This window comes from Heptranchias perlo, chromosome 22, assembly GCF_035084215.1.
Source record: "Heptranchias perlo isolate sHepPer1 chromosome 22, sHepPer1.hap1, whole genome shotgun sequence".
NCBI lineage: Eukaryota > Metazoa > Chordata > Chondrichthyes > Hexanchiformes > Hexanchidae > Heptranchias > Heptranchias perlo.
Window position 1 is genome coordinate 14,352,246 of NC_090346.1, and position 26,074 is coordinate 14,378,319.

The 26,074-nt window shown below is 42.9% G+C and overlaps 1 protein-coding gene across 2 annotated transcripts in view; it reads right to left on the minus strand.

The window, feature by feature from the left end:
- Positions 1 to 26,074, minus strand: part of srebf1 (sterol regulatory element binding transcription factor 1) — a 44,056-nt gene that overhangs the window by 12,201 nt on the left and 5,781 nt on the right. For both annotated transcript variants that reach the window (XM_068002955.1, XM_068002956.1), the window contains exons 3-12: positions 19,688 to 19,857; positions 18,216 to 18,371; positions 16,658 to 16,876; positions 15,612 to 15,726; positions 14,319 to 14,503; positions 11,858 to 12,059; positions 9,497 to 9,678; positions 6,207 to 6,468; positions 4,244 to 4,410; positions 1,177 to 1,345 (exon numbers count right to left, since the gene is read on the minus strand). In XM_068002955.1, the coding sequence (XP_067859056.1) occupies positions 1,177 to 1,345; positions 4,244 to 4,410; positions 6,207 to 6,468; positions 9,497 to 9,678; positions 11,858 to 12,059; positions 14,319 to 14,503; positions 15,612 to 15,726; positions 16,658 to 16,876; positions 18,216 to 18,371; positions 19,688 to 19,857 (1,827 nt within the window). The remainder of the gene's footprint in view (positions 1 to 1,176; positions 1,346 to 4,243; positions 4,411 to 6,206; positions 6,469 to 9,496; positions 9,679 to 11,857; positions 12,060 to 14,318; positions 14,504 to 15,611; positions 15,727 to 16,657; positions 16,877 to 18,215; positions 18,372 to 19,687; positions 19,858 to 26,074) is intronic.

Here is a 26,074-nt window from a genome sequence, read left to right on the forward strand (position 1 = left end):
TTGTAGCGAGGTTGTACAACTGAGTAGCTTGCTCGGCCATTTCAGAAGGCGATTAAGAATCAACCACATTACTGTGGGTCTGGAGTCACATATAGGCCAGATCAGGTAAGGATGGCAGGTTTCCTTCCTAAAGGGCATTAGTGAACCAGATGGTTTTTACAACAATCTGGTAGTTACTGATACTAATTTTTTTTATTCCAGATTTTTTTATTTAATGAATTGAATTTAAATTCCCCAGCTGCCATAGCGGGATTTGAACTCATGACTCCGGCTTATTAGTCCAGGCCTCTGGATTACTATTCCAGTAACATTACCACTATGCTACCATACCCTCTCTGTCACCAAATTGAACAAGATGATATGGCGGAATGTTTGATTTTGTTACTTACAATCGTAAGTAAGCAGTACTTGTGAGCCACTATACAAACATCGAGAAATACAAAGCTCCCCCCTCCCCTCCCCGTGGCTCAGTTGGTAAATGTGCTGTCCAGTATGGGACTAAACCGTGCAGACCAGGATGATCACAAGTCTGCGCTAATTTAAACAGGTGCTACAGTTGGGATCAGCAGCTCTGGTCTAGGGAAGGAGATGGGGAGAAAGGAAAAACAAAAATTCAACTAGGTTTCCTGTTTCAGTGAGCTCTGCTGGTGTGTGCATGTGTGTGTGCGCTAACATCAGGGGAGTCATGATGTGGAGATGCCGGTGATGGACTGGGGTTGACAATTGTAAACAATTTTACAACACCAAGTTATAGTCCAGCAATTTTATTTTAAATTCACAAGCTTTCGGAGGCTACCTCCTTCCACATCGTTCACCTGAGGAAGGAGGTAGCCTCCGAAAGCTTGTGAATTTAAAATAAAATTGCTGGACTATAACTTGGTGTTGTAAAATTGTTTACAAACATCAGGGGAGGCTAGGATCCTGCTCAGCTGTGATACCCTTCACACCTGAATAGCCTGCCGTCACTCATTGTTGAGGCGCACATAAGAATGGCCACTTGGAAGGTTGCTGGTGCCTGTAGCACCTCTGGACCTTCAGGAAAGGAAGGACCAGGGAGAAAAAAAAAGTAACGTACAAATAACTAAGCTCCAAGTGCCATTATGCTTACTCCTGTCCCATGACTCACGGTGTTACACTTTCAATCACACTCGGTTGTTTCGCCAACCAAATCGTTACCTGGGTTTCCAGTAACACTGTAACTGCTGTCTTTTGGGGCACTTTTTACAGTCCAGTCTCCATCGACAAAGAATCTATGGCCCAGAGGGTGGCACAGCCATTTCATTGCTGGTGGTATGGTACCACTTTGAGACAGGCAGATCTGCCTGGCACTGCTCAGGAAGAAACGCTGCGATAGAATGGTAAATACAAACTTTAAAAACAGGAAAGAATAATAACCTCCCTAAATGCCACTGAATGAGGTTTGAATAAAATACTGAATTGTCCCATCTGTACTGAGTTAGTTGATCTCAGGCAGACAGTAACAAGGGGAAATCAGTCAAGGTTCCTGCTCCTGATCGCTATCCCGCAACATGTGTGTTCAGGGTGAGGGTAAGTCAGGCCTCAGCTGTGCTGCTTTACCCCCCCACCTTGGTTGAATAGCCTCTTGGCACTCCCCCTTTAGGCTCACTCATGAAGTGCTAGTGCCCTTAGAACTGTACCCCAGTATACATCAGTGCCTTCAGCAGGGACACTAGAAGATTTAAAATGTTGAATTACACAAGAAGCTCGCATGCACTTAATGCACCTCTCCAATTTAGACTCCAACACTGTAAATTAGCAGGGAGCATTTGATGAGGAGTGGAACATTCCTATCTCTCTGAAGTTATGATCATTTCTTTAACCACTTTGCTGGAGGTCTCTACCGGGAACCATTTACTGCATTCCTCTGCCACAGAGTCACTTGTTGCAGAGCGGAGGGATGTACTATTTAATTCCCCACTTTCTGCTGAGTTCATGAACTCAGTTACACTAACCAGGGAGGAGATAGAATTGGATCTTCACTGGGCCATTCTTGCAAGTCCCATGACATCTATCCATTGGCAGGATTGGTCAAAATCTGGGAGCAGGTCTCCTCACCACTCAACCACAGCAGGTGGGCTTGTGAGGGGAAAATACAGGTGTGTAAGGGGGTTGAATAGCTGTACACCTAATAGATATACCAGAGAAAATGAGAGCTTCCATTTCTAATAGATAAATCTGTTGGGCTAGTCAGAAATATTAACCAACAGGTAAGAAAGCTCAACTATTTCCTGCAAATAAAACAGAACCTTCACCATCACAATGTATGCCGTGAAGTGCACACTGGCTCCCTCAGCTGGATAGCAACAGTACAGCAATGACAGCTGTACCAGGAAACAGATGTGGGCTGTGTGAGGAAGTATCATTTTCTCTCAGTCAGGCAGGTTATTCGTGCGGCCTTGCTATCATTTCGATTTACTTTCCTAATTTGCTGCACTGTAGCTCATACCTATTTTCTCCACATTTGCTGTGTTTTTCTGTGCATGTATGGGAGCCCATGTGTTAATTAATGCATGTAATTGAGAAAAGATGTTCATTTATTCAGTGCCTTATAATGTCTCAGAATCATCTCAAGACGCTTTACATACAATGAATTACTCAAGTGCAGTGGCTGCTCTTGTGTATGTATGTGTGGCAAGCATTAATGATGATGATTAAAGCACAGTACAGCAGTCGTGTTCAGATTTTATATTTTAAGATTACTTTGCACACTTATCTTTTGAATGCCATTTGCATGTTGTTTAGCATTTGAAAGAAAAAGACAGGTTAATGTTCGGGTGGAACCCTTCATAAGAAATGGTCAGCCATGGACTCGAGAAAGGTCACTGTCTCTTTACCTGCAATGTCATTGAAGCAAATATGCTCAGTTCCAACCCGCTCCTCCTCCCCCATAAATCAGTACAAAAAGTCCAATATTTACTTGAAACCACTAATTATCATTAGAAAAAAAATTAAAGGATGAAAAAAGTCTCCAGTCCCCCAACTCTATCATAGCATCCAGTTGCATTCTGAACATGCTAATATTTTTGTCTCCTTTATCTTCCCAGGCAGATTACTTTTGAGTAAAGCAGCTCTTCCAAATAGAAGATTTAAATTTCCTTTCCAATAATTTAAAGTTTTGCCCTCTGGCCCTAATCTCCTCTTACTTTAAAGTCATATATTTTCATTTTTCCCCATCTACCATTTAAGAGTTTGCATTTTGCAGAGGTTCCCTCTTAACTGCCTTCTTCCTCTCTCAACTGCCCAGGCTGTAAAGCGTCTCCAATCTTTTGTCAAAGCTCATCCCCTTTGCACTCGAGATCAGTCCAGCTGCTCCTTTCTGGTGCCCCAGCTGAACAGTTACTCCAAGGGGGTAAATTCATCAGTTCTGATGAAAGGTCATTGACTTGAAACATTAACTCAGTTTCTCTATCCACAGATGCTGCCTGACCTGCTGATCGTTTTCCAGCATTTTCTATTTTTATTTCACATTTCCAGCAGCCGGAGTATTTTGCTTTTGATTTACTCCAATGGATTTACTTTGCACTGTGTGGTAGACATAGCGCAATGAGGGAGTGCTGCTGCTAAGCTCCTTTTTCTTTCTATACATCTACTTCACTCCTTTCTCTATTTCCCCCCCCCCTTCCCCATTCTCTCATCTTTCCCTTTCATTATCCGCTTGCTCCTATTCCTTCCAGGTGTGCTTTTCCTGATGTCCTTGCCCCTCACTTTTGACAGCACTGGTGGGGCAGGTTGTAGACTTATTTTCAAATCTGTAGTGCGAGGTGTCTGCTTTATTTCCAATTTTTTTCCCTTCCTCTCCTGAAGGCATTGATTCTATGGTTCTTTCTTGACTGTCGTTCTGTGAACCACGGCAGCCTTTCAGTCACTCGCCCATGTGGGCCACCCGTTCACGTGAGCCTAGACAGTGTCAACATGCTGACTATGGGGGGCATCACAGGTCAAATGCAATCCCGTTCTCATCCGTCATATCCCGCGCACAAACAGGGCAGCAGGGATCATTGCTCAGCAAACAGAAGCAGGAAGCGAGAATCAGGGCTGATTTTTCTTTTTTCTAGGCCAGTGATGATGCTCTGGCTCAAGTCAGCGAACACAGTACCCACCAGGAATCAAACCAGGGGCTTTCAGTTTATTGCTTTTAAATCTTCAATATAGATTTTTTAAAAACTCCAACAAGCTTGGGTTAGAGGAAAGAAAAACGCCTGATTATCTAGCTGCTACTCACGGTCATGAAGTGGAGCCTCCTGTGCAGGCTGGTTTTGATGCGGATTGCTGCCGCCACATATATCTCCGCCATGGTAGCAACAGAGACAGCATCTCCGGCACTTTCGGCAAGGTTCACCGCACTCAGCGCCATGTTAATAGCAGACAAGTGGCTGCCTCCCAGTTTGCCTAAAAGTTATGGGAAACAAGACAGCCATTAACAAATCCACGTGCACGCTCTTCACTGAATGAGGTAATACATTTGTATTAAAACGTAGTAAAACATCCCAAGGTGCTTCACAGGAGCATTATCAATAGAATTTGACACCGAGCCACATAAAGAGATACTAGAACAGATGACCAAAAGCTTGGTCAAAGAAGTAGGTTTTAAGGAGCGACTTAAAGGAGGTGAACGAGGTAGAGAGGTGGAGAAGTTTAGTGGAGGAATTCCAGAGCTTAGGGCCTAGGCAGCTGAAGGCATGGCCGTCAACGGTGGGGCAATGGAAATCGGAGACGCACAAGAAGCCAAAATTAGAGGAGCTCAGAGATCTCGGAGGGTTGCAGGGCTAGAGGAGGATACAGAGATAGGGAGGGGCGAGGACATTTGAAAACAAGGATGAGAATTTTTAAATCGAGGTGTTGCCAGAAAATACAGGGATGAAGGCTCCAGTTAATTCAAGCAGGTGGTTTGGAGTGACAGGCAGGCCCTCCAAATCAATGCTGTGCTCCGGAGGCAAGTGTACTGGCACTCAAATTATTAATCTGTTGCAGACACCTCATCGCTCACCAATAAAGCCACAGTAGCTGGCAATCAGTGGATTATCTGCTACCTTTCCAAATGTAATACTAGGGCCTTAAGAAGAGTTTAATTTCTGCTCTCCTCTCTTGAAGGCAGTGGTTCATGCTGGGGTGCAGTTCTGCAGGTGCTGATCACCCTCTGGTACATGTCCTCACTCTCCATGTGCAAGTCTAGACATGATGCGGAGGTGCCGGTGATGGACTGGGGTGGACAAATGTAAGGATTCGCACAACACCAGGTTATAATCGAACAGCTTTATTTGAAATCACAAGCTTTCGGAGCTTTGCTCCTTCGTCAGGTGACTAAGTATATTCCATATCCAAGCCATTTGCTTTGTAAGAAAGTTTTTCCTCATGTCACCTTTGGTGCTTTTGCCAATCACCTTAAATCTATGTCCTCTGGTCCTTGACCCTTCCGACAATGGGAACTCACCTGACGAAGGAGCAAAGCTCCGAAAGCTTGTGATTTCAAATAAAGCCGTTGGACTATAACCTGGTGTTGTGCGAATCCTTACACAAGTCTGGACAGTGAGCATTGACAGGCTATTTATCGTTGTGCGAGCCACTGGTTGCCGTGTATCCTATATTACAACAGTAAATACACTACAAAAAGTACTTCACTGGCTGTGAAGCACTTAAGGACGCCTTCAAGTCTTGAAAGGTGCTATAGAAATGCTAGTTCTTACTTTCACAACTGAACCCAAACTGGTCCTCACTTGACGGCCATACACATGTGCATTATCTAGCTGAGATCACTGGACAGCAAACACGAGTGGGAACCCTAGCCCTCCTCACTTCCACTTTACTGAGGCCAGCTGTAGCACCGCTGCTGCTATTCTAACCGGGACCAGCGAACTCAGCACAAACCAGGGACTGAACCTGGCATCGTCCGGATATGCGCGACTCTCTAGCGCAGGAGCAGTGCCATTATCAGCTGAACCAGCTCAGTTGTGACGTTATCTAGCATCTTGTGAAAGGATGCAGCAGGCAGTGAGGCAAACCAGCTGTCAGATCAATTCTTTCCTCTCGTGTTGCTCTGAACTACTGAAGCAGTCTGGTTGTCAGAATGATTGCAGCACCAACTGAAGAGACTAATCTGGTGCAACACTGTGTTTGCTTTGGTTACTGCACACACAATGCAAATGGCACCATTCCAAAAGGCTTTCAATTTTGCACGGAACACACACCAGTCATGTGGAGCTGCTGCAGCTTGTGATAGACCAGCGCCGCATCTCTGGTGCTCTTCCACATGTCGTCCTTCAGCTCCTTGTCTCGCCTGAAGCCTCCGGCCCGTGCTGCGAACCAGCGCCCAACCCACAGCCGCTGTAGAATGTGCCGGATGACGTTCCACATCAGACTACAGGCAAAGTCCAAGTTAGATGTAGGCAGAGGGCGTCCCAATGCCTTCAAACAGGTCCAGAGATTCTGGGAAGCTTGAGCAAAATCTCCCTGACAAAAAAATAAGATCAATGATAAAAACAGAGTGTTATTTTTCCATTCAGACTTCAAAACATTACGTCCCTTTTTAAAAAAGAAATCCCCAATTTCCTCTCCTTCGCAACTGAAACCTCTGAATTCCACTGGCGTGCCGTTCCCTCCCAGTGCACATTCTTCATAGAATCACAGAAAGATTACAGAATGGAAGGAGGCCATTCGGCCCAACGAGTCCGCGCCGGATCTATGCAAGAGCAATCCAGCTAGTCCCACTCCCCCGCCCTATCCCTGTAACCCTGCAAGTTTTTTCCTTTCAAGTACTCATCCAGTTCCATTTTGAAGGCCATGATTGAATCTGCCTCCGCCAACCCCGCGAGCAGTATATTCCATATCCGAGCTATTCGCTTTGTAAAAAAGTTTTTCCTCATGTCACCTTTGGTTCTTTTGCCAATCACCTTAAATCTACGTCCTCTAGTCCTTGACCCTTCCGAGAATGGGAACAGTTTCTCTCTATTTGCTCTGTCTAGGCCCTTCATGATTTTGAATACCTCTATCAAATCTCCTCGCAACGGTCTCTGTTCCAAGAACCACCCCAGCTTCTCCAGTCTATCCACATAACTAAAGCCCCTCATCACTGGAATCATTGTACTAAATCTCTTCTGCACCCTCTCTAAGGCCTTCACGTCTTTCCTAAAGGGCAGTGCCCAGAACTGGACACAATACTCCAGTTGTGGCCGAACCACTGTTTTATAAAAGGTCCATCATGACTTCCATACTTTTTTACTCTATGCCTCTATGTATAAAGCCCAGGATCCCGTATGCTTTTTTAACCACTTTCTCAACCTGCCCTGCCACCTTCAACTATTTGTGCACATATACCCCCAGATCTCTCTGATCCTGCACCCCTTTTAGAGTTGTGCCCTCTAGCTTATACTGCCTCTCCTCGTTCTTCCAACCAAAATGTATCACTTCGCATTTTTCTGCATTAAAAATTCATCTGCCATGTGTCCGCCCGTACCACCAGCCCGTCTATATGCTCTTGAAGTCTATCACTATCCTCCTCACTGTTCACTACCCTTCCAAGTTTGTGTCATCTGCAAATTTTGCAATTGTGCCCTGTACACCCTAGAACCAGCAATGCCTCCTTCCTCGTTGGGCCGGAAACGTACAGGTTAAGAAAGTTATCCTGAACACATTTCAAAAATTCCTCCCCCTCTTTTCCCCTGACATTATTATTATCCCAGTCTATATTAGGATCGTTGATGTCCCCAGTTATCACTACTCTATAGCTTTTGCACCTCTCTCTAATTTCCCTGCAAATTTGCTCCTCTATATCCTTCCCACTAGTTGGTGGCCTATAGAATACACCCAGTAGTGTAATGGCACCTCTTATTTCTTAACTCTAACCAAATATATTCTGTCCTTGAACCCTCCGAGACATCCTCTCTCTCCAGTACTGCAATATTCTCCTTAATCAATACTGCCACCAACCCCCTTCCTTTCTTTCCTTCACACCTTGAATCCAGAAATGTTTATACCCAATCCTGCCCTTTTTTGAACCAGGTCTCCGTTATCGCCACTACTATTGCACCTGCAGCTCACCAACCTTGTTTACCACGTTTCGTGCGTTTACATACATGCACTGCAAACCAGTCTTAGACTTTCTTGTACTCTCTCTTAGTCTGATCCCACCTAATACTGTACTATTACTTGCTCTAGTTCTATCTTTCTCCTCCGATCCTTTGTGCCCCTTGTTTCTCCGTTCCAATGCTACATCCTGGATCCCATCCCCCTGCCAAATTAGATTAAACCTCTCCCCGTAGCACTCGTGAACCTCCCCGCGAGGACATTGGTTCCAGCTCCGTTGAGGTGCAACCCGTCCGGCCTGTACAGGTCGCACCTTCCCCAGAACTGGTCCCAATGCCCCTGGAATCTAAAGCCCTCCCTCCTGCACCATCTCTCCAACCACGCATTCATCTGCTCCCCTATTTCTATACTCACTAGCGTGTGACACCCAGAGTAATCCGGAGAGTACTACCTTTGAGGTCCTGCTTCTTACCCTCATGCATGACCTGAGACAGCAAGTGTCGGCAGGCTAACGGTGCATAAATGGCATTGCAGCCAACGTTCCGGCCTCGCTCTGCACCAGCACTCAACTTTTCCAGCATACGAAATTCTGGACTGAGATCAAGAGCAGAAACCCCAGCTGATTTTCTCTCTATAGACCAGGGGTGCTGAGGCCCACTGTTGTATCTTACAGACCTTTATTTCTGACTGAAACGCAAATTATTTGGCTCAGCACTATAAGTCTTAACTGGAATTACTTTACAACGTAGGTCAAATGATTTAGAACCTAAACACCAAGAAAAAGACAGCAAAATAAAAGACTGATCACAATTAAGTTTGTAACTCTGCATGGGAGATGCCTGTAGAGTCATGGATCAATGGATAGGGAGGCCTTATAACGAAAAGAATAGCATAGTGGGTTTTCTGGATTGCAATACATAGAGAGAAATACATACCATCAGTTTAAGTGCAACATGTCATGCCTTTAATATGCCCACTATTAACTTGTTTTCTCAGACCTGGGTAGAACTATTCTGTAGGTAAGAGAGATACTAAGGCCATAACTGGGACACATCCAAGCAGAAAAGAACTCCACGTGCAAATCTCGTGCTTCTGGTCTGGCCCGGCCTGGGGTAAATTAGCTGCTGAAAATTTCTGAAATGGTTCAAGACAGGAATTTGTCACAGAATCAGAAAAGGAAGATACTGCTCGTAGCATTAAGCGATGATAAATTTACACCCCAGGAGATGAACCGGGTATGGCCGGGAACTAAATGAAGTAGAGGGGATAGAGCGGATTTCCAAAAATTTCAACCTCGTTCCAGTGAAAAGAAACAAGTGGAAGGCTCAGGCTTTACATCGCGCGGTGAATGCTAAATCTGTATTTGCCTCAACCCTGTATGTTTAAGCAATTTCACCATAAAAAAGGGGCACATCAAACCTAAACCTTTTGCTTATCCAGGGTAAATCATCCTTACCCTTGCCAGGTCCAGATCAGCCTGCTTGCGATGCCTCCAAAACAGGACTGATGATTCGGAGTGCAGCCTAGTGACAGGTTCACCATAAACAAAGATCTTACTAAATACGAGCAGAACAATTATTCCATTAATTAACCAGAGGATCAATGTTGGCCAGACCCAAGCAAACCAGCTGGAAGAATCTGTCAGAAAAGAAAAAGAAAAAATATTACCAAATTTTATTTGCTAGGCAGTGGGGTTATTTCCAAGAGCAATATCTTAAGGTATCACTGAACAAGGGGTCATTCGGCCCATCAGAACAACTTCTGTGACTGACCAACTGTTCTTTAACTCATCGATTTAATCCACCAAGGGAAAATCTGCACGAATATTTCCTGATCCCTCAAAGGTTGCTTAACAAAATTCACCCATCCTCACATCTCCACCATTCAATTTGATGCCTGCTGTCCTTCACAGAAAACATACCAGCAGCATATGAACCAATGAGTTATGGGGAGTTTAGTCTGCAAATGCAGAAAAACAGACTTTAATCCAACTCCACATAATGTGAAAAGGGAAAGCTAAAATCAAATATGTTGATTTTTTCACCTCCTTACTGTCATTTTTTAAACTGTTTACAAGGAAATAACAGTGAAGGTGCATAATTAAACACTGATGGACATGCAGAGGGAAAGTAGGATGTAATGGAGATGGGGACTCGACTTAAACTGCTGTTGTCAATTACAACATATTGAAAGACTGCACGAAAATTAAAAAGGACCTGTCATAGAGGAGGCACTGAGCTGGATGGTGCAAAGATTTAAATTAAAACTAGTTGCGATATAAGCTTTTTTTTCCATGTATAAAGTGGTACCAATTGCATACCTTCTCTGTTATACAGAAAACACAAATCAAGCCTTTTCTATTAACACTGCAAACAATGAGAGAAACAGTCAAGAGTTTTTAAATTGAAAAGATGATACAGTGATGCTAAGCGTTAACGTTCAGTGCCACAGAACAGAGACAGATGCAAACTTACATTGCATCCCAATGAGAATTGAATTGAGTGGACTGTGCCAGCAGGGAGGTAAGGGAAGACTAGAGAGCAGAGTCATCCCAGGGTACTGTGGCTGAGATCAGGCTGTGTGTCCATCCTCTTAGCTCTTCGCTTCATGCCAAACATGAGCAGGAATGTACCCATTACATAGGATTCACTGCACAGAAACAGACCATTTGGCCCAACTGGTCTATGCAGGTGTTAATGCTCCACACGAGCTTCCTCCCACCCTTCTTCATCTAACCCTATCAGCATAACCTTCTATTCCTTTCTCCCTATATAATGCCATATTAAGTTAAAACTGTTCTGTTTAGTAACTTTCCCAAGGATACATGAAGTTCTCCACTTCTTTTACTTAATGCCTCCAGGCATAAGTTCCCCTCAGTCCAAAATACCTTCTTTATATCAGTGCTGTATTCATTACGGCGTAAGCACGCCAGATCTGGGTTTAATAATCAACCACTTTGGGATCTGGTGCTGTACTCAGATCTCCTAGATGATGCGAAGGAAATTGCCCTGTTCACAATGCGGGGACTCAGCTAGAGGAACTCCTCTGCAAAAAACAAATAATTGTTCCTACATCACCTGCAAGATTTCCTTTTTGAAGGGGATTATTATAAAGCAGGTAAAAAGACTGCAGCTGATGCAGAGTGCACAAAATGATCACTGAGTTTGCACCACCTCCAAACTGGTCTTCAGAGAAAACGTAGTCCAGAGATGGTTTGCTCAAAGCCACAGCTGATTAATAGTACAGAGTCAGACAGTTTATACTGCCAACTGGAAGTGGGCCTGCAGTAGATATCTCTATCCTCCTATTTCTATACTCACTAGCACGTGGCACCGGGAGAAATCCGGAGATTACTACCTTTACTGTTTTTCCGCTCACATTCCTAGCACATCTGGCCTCATATTAGGTTGTTTTCCCATTTCAATGGAATCTCAGCTGGATATACTTTCAATTCAGAAAGTTTACTTTGTAGGGTGAGGCACTCTAATCATTTTCAGCTTGAATTCCAAATAAAACACCACACGCACACGTCACATCTACCATTGATTCAGATACTAGTGTGTTCTCTCAGATATTTGTTAATCATCACATAGAAAGAAAACACATTTGATGAACAATGATATTACAAATCAGTGACACATTTCTGAATACAATGCTACCACCAGTTTTTATACCCTTCCCCTTTTCTGGCTGCCCTCTGATACATCATCCGAATGGCCATTTTTCACATGCAAACCTAGTCTGGGGCGGTAAATGAACCTTTGGTCTAGATATTTGCATACATTCATTATTTGCTTTTGTTAATTCAGAGACCTACCTTCAGCAGAAAGCCCTAACATGCTTCTGCCTGCTCCATGGTATTCTCCACCCTCCACAGACCTGCTGATATCCGTCCCACCCATCAATGATGCCAGAGGGTTAAAGGAGAGGCAAAGGAACACAAAGGTACATAGTACCATCCTGGATCGATCCAACATGCCAATGCTGGTTGGCAGTGTCTGCTCTTGTTTAACGGACACCTAGAGAGTCAACAGGACACTCTGTCAGTTTAAAATGCAAATCAGGTTCATCACTGCACTGAAGCACACTCCCAGGACAGACCATCAAAGCAAAAACATAAAGTACAGAACAAGAAAAGGCCTTTCAGCCTATTACGTTTGCACCTTCTACAGTGTATAACCCACACTATCACAGACTCTACTACATCTATTTATAATCTCTGGTATAAATAGTCTCCAATTCCCAAATGTTATTAAGCAAATGCCAGAATTATCATTCATCCTCATTATTCAGCCCTGGTCTGCTGGCCTCCATAGACAACATTCTAAACGCAACCCCCCCGCTACCCCCGCCACTAACCCGCAGCAGCAGAGGAGATGTCGCAAAAAATTAAGAACCATCATGTAGCCAACACCTGAATGTCGCGTTGAACAAGTCCAAGCTTGTTGGGATTATACTTTTCAGCAGTGCACATACTGTTGCTTAGCTACTAAATTTTAGATCAAAAATATAGTTTACATTTCATGGCATTTTTTTAAATGAAGCAACATAGTCAGTCTTCTGATAGCCCCTGAATAAACAAATCAAAATGGCCACACAATACAGCATAATGCTCACACTGGTCAAATTGAGAAAGCAGAGAATGAGGTCAAATCATGCCATTAAGAAAATTCCCTACTGCAACAGTAGCTACCTATAGGATTCAAATTATTCTCTATCCACTGAGAGGGAGCAATCGACCTATTCTCAGACCTTCTGCTCTTAAACCAGACCAGGACTGTGAGCAGACACGAACTCCCTCATCCTCCAATTGTCCTTCTCTTCCCACTGAGAGCCTGGCCAATACTAAGAGTGCACCTCGTGGAGAAAGCAGAAAGGACAAACTTGCATTTATATAGCACCTTTCACATCCCCAGGAGATCCCAAAGAGCTTCACAGCCAATGGACTACTTCTGAAATGTAGTCACTGTTGTGTGCAGCCAATTTGCTCACTGCAAAGTCGAGAAACATTAATGAGATAAATCACCAGTTAATTTGCTTTTGATGACTTTGGTTGAGGGATACATGTTGGCCAACACACTGGGAGAACTTCCCTGCTTTTCTCCAAGAAGTGCAGTGGGATCTTTTACATCCCACCTGAATGGGGAGACAGGGTCTTGGTTTAATATCTCATGCAAGAAAAAAATGGCACCTCCGACAACGTAGCACTCCCTCAGTACTACATTGAATTGTCAGCCCATGTCTTGGGCAGATTACATGCCCAAGCCCTGCAATGGGGTTTCAACCCATAACCTTCTGACTCAAAGTCCAGAATGTCACCACTAAGCCAAGCTAAAGCTGTTTTGGGAAACTTAGTGATATAGTGGGTTAAGTGGATGCAACTCTAGCCCCTTTCCCCTTTTCCTAATGATGTGGGATCAGTGGATTCTGACTGTAAAGACCAGTACAGTACTTAGGATTCTTCAGCAGAAGCTGGGCAAGTTTTGCTCGTGTTAGTTAAGGCACTGAATGGGCTGCCAGGCGAAGGCAGAACAAAAATACACCAGCTCATTCCAGAAAAGTGACATAAGTTGTGAAGACATCTGCGTCATAAATTCCTACTGACCTCTTGACTGGAAGAAACACAAAGGCACTGTTTGGCAGGGTAAGAAATCAGAATTTATTTTTTGAAAATAAAGATAGTAATCAATCCACAGGTAGCATTGAGCTAGCTGATCTCAGCTGGGGCATTTACAGTAATATAATTGCCCTCTGCCTCTTCAAGCAAAGGAACAGAAAATATCTCAGCCAGATTCCTGCTCCTGATCTCTATCCATTAACTCCAGTTGAAAAACTGCCTCATGCATAGGGTTGTGAGAATGTGAAATACACAACCCCAGGAGGTCATACATTCGGTCAAGTGAGGTCTATAAAGAGGGAGATACTTATTTGGGAAGTAACAGTATTAAGGGACATGGAGAAAAGGTAGCTGCGATGGATAACAAAGTGGTAAAGGAAGGCTCAATGTGCCGAATGGTCTTCTCCTATTGCTATGTGCTATTCTGGGGGAGGGCAAGATTGGGCTCAGCTTCGATATGCCCTAAGATCAAATATTCTGCCGACACTCACTAGCCAGGATCACATATAAACAACAACCGCTTGACCAAGGTACTAAAAGGCAATAGCCAACCATGAAATTAGAGTGTGGCAAGCAGTGGAGGAAGAAACATAGTAAAGTTAAAAAAACACAAAACTAGAAAAGCAGGGGCTAGCAGTCTCCTGACAGCAATCATAAGTACCTTAGTATCACCACAAAATGGGCTGTCTGGCTCGGAATCACTGCTGCTCACGGAGAATGGGCTGTTCTGAGGTGGTGAGCCGACATCAGACGGTGGTGGGGTAAACATGTCAGGGTCCTGCTTGAACCCATTCGTTGTTGCATCCAGACTGATTCCACTGGAAGCCACAATATCTTTCAGAGACTCTGAAATTGGATAATACTTGATGTAAATGAGATTCGTTCTAACAATAATATCTAACGCTGAAGTACACAACTACCATTTCAAAACACCATTTCTCAAAGATGTATTCAATGTCTTTTTAAGAACAGAAGGAAAACAGAGCAAAGATTGATAGTATTACAACTAAAATGTCACTAATCTATATAACATTAAAATTCTTACATCTGCACGCACTTCCTGTCAACTTTTTCTCCCATTATAAATTCCTATGTCCACATTTATAATGGAAACTGCCTATGTAAACTTGTCACATTGTAATTACACCTTCCTCCCAGTGTCACCACTGGCCAGAGTGTATAATTACTGTGTGACAAGTTTACATAAACAGTTGCCATTATAAATGCAGACATAGGAATTTACAACGGAAATATAAAAATAAAAGACAAAATGTGTGACTTTAAAAGGGGGACTAAATTATGTCTACGTGTCCAGCTCCAATAATCCACCGCTGTCTAACCTTGCTTCACCTGAAGACTACACTTGGCCTTCACACCCAGTGTGCAATGCCACAGGAGATTGATTATAATGTAATATCTGCTATGTTGGTAATCTGTAGCGAATGTATTTCAAACAATATACTCAATATGTAAGCATCAAAGTAAAACATGCATCGTTAAGAAACATTTTCCAATCAAAACCCAATTAAGATCATATTAGTTTTAGTGTCACAAACCACTGATAATTTATGTTTTTAAACCACTACTTAGGTTCCTAAAGTTTTCTCCCCCTCTTTGGTATAGTTCGGTAAATAGGCAGGCTAGGTGTTCTGAGGCCTCTGTAATTTGCCAATAGGAAGTGTGCAAAAAGAATGCAGGATGGCTCACCTGCATATTGTCTCTCCATGCCTTGAGAGATGGGAGGGGGAAGACAACCCGAGACCTGTGAACTCATGTGAGAGGGCACCACGAACACCAACCAGTGTGCTACCAGCACGCTCATAGCCCAACTCCCAAACCACAGCAAAATATAAACAGCTTTATATTATTCACACCCATTTGGTACAATAAATTGCTTGAAATTCCAGTGTCACCCTGTCCCAACAATAATCTGTGTGACAAGCTGAGTACTTACGGTTTTTCTGAGCAGCCATTCTCAACACCATGTTCTCCTGTTTCAACTTCTGATTGGTTTGTTGTAAGAAGCGGATATAATCAACAGCCTTCTTCAGTATTGCTGACTTGTTCAACTGCCAGGGCAAAGAAAGAAAACAAAAAAGGTTTTGAAAATATCACAAATTCACATTTACAAATTAAAATTGTGGTTAAGAAGCAGATGGTCTGCGCCTGTCCCACAGCTTCTTGGGATACAAGACTGCACCTTCACCATTCAAATGGGGAGGGTCTGATTCCGTTACAAGGTGATGTGCTTCCCTTCAAGGAAGGAAAACTTGGAGAAAGTGTTGGCCCAGACTATTATTGTGCACCTACTGCCTACAGATAGTTACTGAGTAGCATCAGTTGAGAAGTAGCTAGGGATTGCCTGCTTGCCTTATGCCTCCTTCAATCATGGCTGGGTGGAGAAGAGAAGGTACAAAGAGGTTAAAGAAAGGAGCTAAAGGTTTTTTTTTGTTTTTGCATTTTACTAGTTTCCCCCTCCCTTCCTAAGGTCACACTAGTGTCCAGTTCCATAAGCGTCATCAACCCCCTGGTACTTCACGCAAGTGGCCATTCTTAATACACAAGGCTCGACAGCAAAAGCCAGCAAGCTATTTGACAACAGGGTGCTTCATAGCTGAGCCAGACCTCGTCCGCAACGGACATACAAACGTGCATTTTTCCGGCATGGATCACAGGATAGTGATTAGAAATGGGAATGCTGGCTTGTCTTTCCACTCTCTAACCCAGGGATGCCACAACTCATTGGAGCATCTCCACTGTAGCCCAGCTGCGATCAGCAAACGCCACACAGACCAGAGATCTGAATTAGAATGTAGTGGTTGGCATGGTTCAGAGTCACCACACCAGACAATGCATTTATCCAACAAGGCATCGGGAAACTGTTTCTTAAAAAAAAAGTAGACAAAACGACCATTTAACCAACTACGAACATGTGATTAATGCATCTATTAATCCAGTTAGTTGACAGATTCTTAGCTTAGCTTAGTAAGAGTATTTTACCTTGCCTTCAGTGCCAATAACAAGGTCTTTCAGCTCCACAATCTTGTCATTGATGGATGACCTGTAACGTTTCTCAATAGCGTTATGCGCCGTGCGTTTCTCTCCCTTGTTTGGTGCGTTGCAAGGTCTGCCGCTTGCTGGCATACGATTGATGGGAAGTTTGTCTGCATCTACCATCAAAGGGATTGTGGTCAAAAATGTGTTTCCACTGACCAGCGCCTGGAGAATATAAATTTATAAAGAAACTCAGGGCAGATTCCTACAATAATGAGAACAAATTTACACTAGATATTTAATCATTAACTTTTTAAAACAAAATAAAATCAATATAACGTCAGCTTTTATTAGACTGCAAACCACTTAATACATTACACAGTACTACAGTCATTGTTCCTCTGAACTTTCCTCACTTGTATGGATCCTAGATGACTCAGCAAGTGTATGGAATGGAGTAGCTGTGCGCAGAAACCAGGAAGGTACAGGTTTAATTCCTAGTCTCCATAAAGTTAGCCGATCTCAGCTAGGGCAGCATTAGGGGTGCTAGAATTGACCTCGGCATCCCTGGGTTGGTGGGAGGGGAAATAAGTCTGCCAAGATATCTACTCTCGATTGCTATCTGCGACCTCTGCTGGCAATGCATGTGGGCTTAGGATAGGATCGGGCTTGGATGTGATGTACCCGAGTTGAATAGCCTGCTAAACCTGACTCGTGGATAATGACCACTTCAGAAGCGGGAAGAAATTGATCAAGAAAAAGATATATAGATTATATAAATAAAAACCCTTTGCCTCCTTGTTCCTCCTATACTCTAAATACACCATTGTGACCGTGTTGAAATCAATTTCAACTTTTGGTAGTGTGCTGCACTATGAACTATGCAGCTGGGTTACTGCTTTCCTTGACGAGAGGCCAGACTATCTCACGGTCAGAAAAACTAGCAAGAAATGACTGGCTTTCTTCTCCCCGTTGTGTACTTTTTTTTTAAAAGGAATGTTCAGTTGTGATTTGTTGGCATTTGTACAAAGTGCGACATCCGAATTACGAACACTCTCAAAACTATCACTACTGTATATACACAAATTTGTCACACTTGCATTAATTGGCTCAAATTTTGCATGCATAAAATGGTAACAAATCAGAAATAACGCACTTTGATATGGATTTAAATGTGCAATCATGCAGGACTCCTCCCACTGCCACTGCACCATCAAATCATAGCCTTTTGCTAAATTGTACAGCATTACTTTCATCTGCAGACAGTAGAAAATCTCCTCAACTAACAGAATGCCAGAACAGTAATTTCAAGAACAATTATCTAGTCTCCTGCCACAAATTAGCAATGACAAATACTTGGAAGTGAATTGAAGCCAGTAATCTTATTTTAATCTTCTGAAGCATTTAAAGTGCTTGAGATTCATTCTGTCGTTTATCATTTTGCTTGGAATAATTTGAAGGGATTAGTGGCTTTCAATTCCTCTACTTTAACAAGATCTACCAACACCACCAGTTTCTCCCAATCAATGTAATATAATGATAATGACAACTGTAGTCTACCTACCGGCATTTGCAGGGATGTGGTTTGAATGGGAGTAGTGGTAGTTGCCAGAGTTGATATCGTAGGAGACTTTACTGATGTCACAACAGTACTTCCGTCCGGCTTCAGAGCTGTCAGAAGCAACGAGTCAGCCTTAATGAACTGAGGCTGGAAAAGTAGCTGCAGAAGAATACAGATACAAAATCAAGACCAACCACATTTTTATATTTCTGTTCGATTGGTTCACCACTTCCCTTCATCGCAACATTTTCTCTGGGCTGTGTTCTATGATCGATGACATGTCAGGCAAGCAGTTCCAAACTTCATGAGGGAATTGTGGAAAAATGCTCCAAGGTTTTCAGGATTTTTTTGGCACATTTTCTCCCCTCCCCGTCTCCTGAAGGCATTTGCTCTTGCTGATGTTGGATTCCATAAGCCTTGGATGTCTTCCTGTACGTTTCGAATGGCCAGTCTTCATGTGTGAACCTAGACAGTGAGTGTCAGCAGGCTATTTGACCAGGGGGAGGGGCATGACTTGATCCAGTCTTCAATCAATCAACGTCCACACACTGGATGGCGATCAAGAGTGAGAAATTTTGCTGATTTCTTTTCCTCCCTTGCAGGGACACGCGAGCTAATTATAATCCCCCTACTATTGCGCTGGCTGAGATGAGCTACTTCAGATCTTCCTATTCTATATGGTCCAGTTCCCCGTGACAAACCAAAGGTCCTCAGTTGCTTATAGTCAGATTTCAACTTGGCATGACAACAGACAAACAGCTGTACAAATCATTCACTGAACATGTATTCAAAGTACTCTCAGATCTATAGCTTGTTGCAAAAAGCTTAGTTTTTCCTGAAGCTACTGTAGTTTGATTATTGAATTATGACTGAACTGATCAAAATGTGAATTATGGCCGAACAGCTTTTACTCTTGGATTTAATACCATCAATCCACAGTTTATTATTTCATTCACTTGCTACCTTTGTAGCTGTGACTCAATTCACAATCCAACTTTTACACAATATTCCTTTCAGCACTTCCAGCAAATTCACAAAAGATAAACTGTCAGCTACTCCTAGAACCAGGCCCTGTGCCAGTGTGTCCTTATCCCACTCTGCCGACTCCCTATCTGGAACTGAATCGTGTACTCAAATAATTACTTACAACAAAAGTGCCAGGATAGGGGGATCATGCTCCTGAAGTACTCCCAATGTCAACTAAACTGCAGTACAGAGTGGAGGTGACATACCTCTCCAAAAAACAGAAGGGTGGGGGAAGAGAGAAACTAGTGAAGTGGCCAACACTCAGAAATTCAGTGATAACTTGTAAGGCTTGAGTGTTCAAACAAGGCTAAACCTGCAAATGTAATTTTCAACTTTAAATTCTTTGCATTTGTTGTACAAGTCAGAAATCAGAACCTGGGTTCTGAAACATCCACCTCTTCCCCCTGCCCCCCTCAGGTTTATCTTTCCCAACAAGTGAAGTTACTTACCGGTAGCTGCTGGATTTGTGCCGAGACAGACTGAGTAGAACTAGCTGTCGCAGTAGTCAAAAGGTGCTGGGCAGAAATATTCTGGACCTGGGCTTGAATGGTCATGGGCTGCATCGGCTGAGGAACTGCCAGGCTCTGGAGCTGCTGGGTAGCCACCCCCTGTGGTAGTGCTACACCAAGTAAAAACCAAAGGAAAATGAATAGTCAATTTAAGATACTTTACTGGAGGCAAAATGACTTAATTAGGTGTCAGCCATGGCTCAGTAGTAGCACTCTCGCCTGTGAGTCAGAAGATCACGGGTTCAAGCCCCACTCGCGGCTTCAGCACATAACTTCAGAACAGTAATGAGGGAGTGCTGCATTGTTAGAAGTGATGCCTTTCACAGGAGACGTTAAACCGTGGCCCTGTCTGCCCTCTCAGACGGACATGAAAAATCCCATGTTATTATTCAAAGAGATGGGGAGTTCTCCCAGTGTCCCAGCCAACATTAATCCCTCAACCACCATTAGTAGGAACATAGGAACAGGAGCAGGCCATTCAGCCCCTCGAGCCTGCTCTGCCATTTGATAAGATCATGGCTGATCTGTGATCTAACTCCACATACCTGCCTTTGGCCCATATCCCTTAATACCTTTGGTTGCAAAAAGCTATCAATCTCAGATTGAAAATTAGCAATTGAGCTAGCATCAATTGCCCTTTGCGGAAGAGTTCCAAACTTCTACCAACCTTTGTGGAAGTAGAAAGAGATTATCACACTGCTGTTTGTGGGACCTTGCTGTGCCCAAATTGGTTGCCGTGTTTCCCTACATTACAATGATGACTACACTTCAAAATGGCCCACAGTTCTAGGGCGAAGGAGAGATGAAAAACATTTTTTGTAATGATTCCCCATTATTTCGGAGTTAGGGAGTGAGTTGATCCACCCAACAAACACTTGCATAGTTGGCAAGGAAGCTCTTCCTTGGTTGATCCACTAGGAGACACCCCTGTACAGTAGAAGCACCTCATTCAATCTTTATTCGGATGACTTGCGCAAGAGAAGTTAGGAGAATTCTTTTTACACAGAGGGTTGTTACAATATGGAACGCCCTACCAAAAACACTACTGCAAGCTAAATCCACAACAGCTTCTGAAGAAGAAAAGGTTAAAAAGGTAGGCGAATGGAACTAAATGGAAAGCTCTTTCAGAGGGCTGGTACAGGCACAACGGCCTCAAGAGCCTCTTTTTGTGCTGTAAGATGCTATGATTCTATGCTGAAACTCACCTTCTCTAAGGGAAAATCAGGGTATAAGCATCAAACCATTGGGATTTGAACTTGAATTTTCCAAGTCTAATAGTACCAGAATATTTTCAAGTGGCCTGAACTCAGAAGCAAGTCCTGGAAATTGGACCAGTGGACTTTCATCACTGATATTTTTTTTTTAAAACGTCAAATAGGGAAGGAAAGAAAGGAGGGGGGGGGTGGCAGTATTGATCAAAGAAACTACTGTAGCACTGAAAAGGGACGATGTAGTTGAGGGGTCAAGGACAGAATCTATTTGGTTAGAATTAAAGAACAACAGAGGAGCTATTACGCTACTCAGTGTATACTATAGGCCACCAAATAATGGGCACAAGTAGTGCACAAGATAAGAGCTCATGGTGTTGGGGGGGTAACATACTGGCATGGATAGAGGATTGGTTAATTAACAGAAAACAAAGAGTCGGGATAAGAGGGTCATTTTCAAAATGGCAATCTGTAACTAGTGGGGTGCCGCAGGGATCAGTGCTGGGGCCTCAACTATTTCCAAATAAATCAGTGACTTGGATGAAGGATCAGAGTGTCTTGTGGCCAAATTTGCTGATGATACAAAGATAGGTAGAAAAGCAAGTTACGATGAGGACACAAAGTGTCTGCAAAGGGATATTGACATGTTAAGCGAATGGGCAAAAATTTGGCAGATGGATTATAATGTGGGAAAATGTGTTGTCATCCACTTTGGGAGGAAAAATTAAAAAAGCAAAATATTATTTGAATGGAGAAATACTACAAAATGCTGCGGTACAGAGGGATCTGGGTGTCCTCGTACATGAAACACTAAAAGTCAACATACAGGTGCAGCAGGTAATCCAGAAGGCAAACGAAATATTGGCCTTTATTTCTAGGGGGATGGAGTATAAAAGCAGAGAAGTTATGCTACAACTGTACAGGGTGCTGGTGAGACCACACCTGGAGTACTGCGTACAGTTCTGGTGCCCTTAAATACTTGCATTGGAGGCAGTTCAGAGAAGGTTCACTAGGTTGATTCCGGGTATGGAAGGGTTGTCTTATGAGGAAAGATTGAACAGGTTGGGTCAATACTCATTGGAGTTTAGAAGAATGAGAGGAGATATTGAAACATACAAAATTCTAAGGGGACTCGATTGGGTAGATGCTGAGAGGATGTTACCCCTCATGGGGGAATCTAAAACTAGGGGGCATAGTCTCAGAATAAGGAGTCGCCCGTTTACGACAGAAATGAGAAGGAATTTCTTCTCCCAGAGGGTCGTGAATCTTTGAAATTCTTTACCCCAAAAAGCTGTGGAGGCTGAGTCAATGAATACATTCAAGGCTGAGTTAGACAAATTTTTGATCAGCAAGGGAGTCAAAGGATATGGGGAAAAGGCGGGAAAGTGGAGTTGAGGTAAAAATCAGATCTGCCATGATCTCACTGAATGGCAGAGCAGGCTCGAGGGGCCGAATGGCCTACTCCTGCTCCTATCTCTTATGGTCTTATGGGAAGGAGATGGAGGAACAAATTTGCAGAATATATATGCAAGAACTACATAGTGATAATGGGGGGACTTCAATTATCCCAATATAGACTGGGACAGTAACAGTGTAAAGGGCAAAGAGGAGGAGGAATTCCTGAAATGTGTACAAGAGAACTTTCTTGATCAGTGTGTTTCCAGCTCAACGAAAAAGGAAGCAGTGATCATAATACCATCAGGTTTAGAACAGTTATGGAAAAGGAACAATCAAGCATAAAAATACTTAACTGGAGATGGGCTAATTTCAGTTAGCTAAAAAGGGATCTTGCCCAGGCGGATTGGAATTAAAAATTGGTAGGCGAACAGTAATTGAACAATGGGAGGCCTTCAAGAAGGAGACGGTTTGGGTACAGAGTAGACACATTCCCATGAGGGGGAAAGGAAGGGCATCCAAAGCTAGAGCTCCCTGAATAACTAATGGTATAGAGATTAAAATGAAACAGAAAAAGGAGGCTTATGACAAATGTAAGGTTCATAATACAGTAGAGAACCAAGCTGAATACAGAAAGTTCAGAGGAGATCTAATAAAGGAAATAAGAGGGCCAAAGAGGGAGTATGAGAATAGATTAGCAGCTAACATAAAATAGTTAAAGGGTAGTCAAAGGGTAGGGCCAATTAAGGACAAAAAAGGAGATTTTCTTGTGGAGGCAGAGGGTATGGCTAGGTACTAAATGAATACTTCGCATCAGTCTTCACTAGAGAAGAGGATGCTGCCATTGTAGCAGTAAAAGAGGTAGTAGCGATTCTAAAAATAGATAGAGGAGGTACTTAAAAGGTTCGCAGTACTCAAAATGTCACCTGGTCCAGGTGGGATGCATCCTAGATTACTGAGGGAAGGGTGGAAGCTGTGGCCACAATCCTCCTTAGATATGGGGGCGGTGCCAGAGGACTGGAGGATTGCAAACGTTACACCCCTGTTCAAAAAAGGGGAGAGGGATAACCCGGCAATTACAGGCTAATCAGCCTAACATCGGTGGTGGGAAAACTTTTAGAAGCAATAATCCGGGACAAAATTAATTAGTACTTGAAAAAGTATGGCCATTGAATGAAAGTCAGCACGGATTTGTTAAAGGAAAATTGTGTTTGACTAATTTGATTGAGTTCTTTGATGAAGTAATGGGGAGGGTTGATGAGGGTAGTGCGGTTGATGTGTATATGGACTTTCAAAAGGCATGATAAAGTACCACATAATAGACTTGTTAGCAAAATTGAAGCGTGGAAACAAAATTGGCTAAGGGACAGAAAGCAGAGAGTAGTGGTGAACGGTTGTTTTTCAGACTGGAGGGAAGTATACAGCGGTGTTCCCCAGGGGTCGGTAATAGGACCACTGCTCTTTTTGATATATATTAATAACCTGGACTTGGGTATAATTTCAAAGTTTGCAGATGACATGAAACTCAGAAATGTAGTGAACAATGTGGAGGATAGTAACAAACTTCAGGAGGATATAGACAGACTAGTGAAATGGGCAGACACATGACAGTTGAAATTTAAACGCAGAGAAGTGTGAAGTGATACATTTTGGTAGGAAGAATGAGGAGAGGCAATATAAACTAAATGGTATAATTTTAAAGGGAGTTTAGGAACAGATAGACTTGGAGGTGTATGTGCACAAATCTTTGAAGGTGACAGGACAAGTTGAGAAGGCTGTTAAAAAAGCATATGGGATCCTTGGCTTTATTAATAGGCATCGAGTACAAAAGCAAGGAAGTTGTGCTAAACCTTTATAAAACATTGATTAGGCCTCAGCTGGAGTATTGTGTTCAATTCTGGGCACCACACTTTTGGAAGGATGTCAAGGCCTTAGAGAGGGTGCAGAGGAGATTTACTAGAATGGTACCACGGATGAGGGACTTCAATTATGAGGAGAGACTGGAGTTGTTCTCCTTAGAACAGAAAAGGTTAAGAGGAGATTTGATAGAAGTGTTCAAAATCATGAATGGTTTTGATAGATTAAATAAGGAGAAACTGTTTCCAGTGGCAGAAGGGTCGGTAACCAGAGGACACAGATTTAAGGTGACTGGCAAAAGAACCAGAGGCGGCATGAGGAAACATTTTTTTTTTTGCAGCAAGTTGTTATGATCTGCAATGCACTGCCTGAAAGGATGGTGGAAGCAGATTCAATAGTAACTTTCAAAGGGGAATTGGATAAATACTTGAAGGGAAAAAATTCAAAGGACTATGGGGAACGAGCAGGGGAATGGGACTAATTGGATAGCTCTTTCAAAGAGCCGGCAAAGGCACAATGGGCCAGATGGCCTCCTCCTGTGCTGTATCATACTGTAAAAGAAAAGATTTACATTTTCTTTCAAACACCTTTCAACAACATGGTGACTTTCCTTTTCAAAAGACATAAAGAATCATGTGTGTTCTGCAAATAAATGTGGCTTTAGGAAAGCCAATATTTATTTAACAAGGTTTTGTGGGGTGAAAAGCACAGCTATAGATTGAAATCAGCAATAGTGGGTTGGTCAATCATGGGGAGTTACAAACACTGCAAGGTTTGTGCCAGGCAATGTAATTATGCAATAAGTTCTGACTCAAACAGGTTCTTTTTATTTGCATGCATTTGGATTTTTCAGTGGTCTCAGACAGTTTAACCTTGTCAAAAATAAATCTTTCACTGATAAATTTTTCTATTCCATTGCACTATTTACCTAGTTTAAAAAAAACTTTGTACATTCGGGCATTGGTCCTCAACCCTTAGTAGACTAGTCCCACTCTGACAAGTCTGGCCCTCAACCAAGGCCTGTTGCAAATTGTAAAGTGGTGAATTTCTCTGAATGTCTTTTACGCTGCCAGGTTCTGAAATGCTGCCGAACTATACAAGTCTGAATCTTAAAAAGCTTCAAGGCATAGACAGAATCACACAACACAGAAAGTGACCATTCGGACCATCGTGCCTGTGCCGGCTCCTTGAAAGAGCTATCCAATTAGTCCCCTGCTCTTTCCCCGTAGCCCTGAAAATTTTTCCCCTTCAAGTATTTATCCAATTCTCTTTTGAAAGTTACTCTTGAATCTGCTACCACCACCTTTTCAGGCAATGCATTCCAGATCATAACTCGCTGTGTTTAAAAAAAACAATTCTCCATCTCCCCATTGGTTTTTTTGCCAATTATCTTAAATTTATGTCCTCAAGTTACAGACCCTCCTACCAGTGGAAACAGTTTCTCCTTATTTAATCTATCAAGTAGGATAAACTTAAAGGGGAGGGAAAGCGTATGAAACAGGGCCTTTCTGCATAAATGTGCCCTGGTTGTTAATCTGGGTGCCTTTAATCAGGAGCACTGATTGCTTCCCAGTGATAGATGGCATCATGACATCACCGAATGAAATGGGCCCTCTCCCAGCATTAAAAATTTAACTTGTACAAATTATGTTTTTTTCCTTAAAGGAATGAAGACTAACAATAATAACGGGATACATATGTGGGAAAGTACCCATTTTCTACCCGTTCTTTCCAATTTAAGTTAGCTAGATTCTGAAAGTAGTAGCTGGTAACCATCCATAGTGCCCTCTTTTTCTCCTTCCCACTCAACCCCCTCCCCTCATGTCTAGGGAGGATTCAGATGTTACCCCCACCACCACCAACAGCA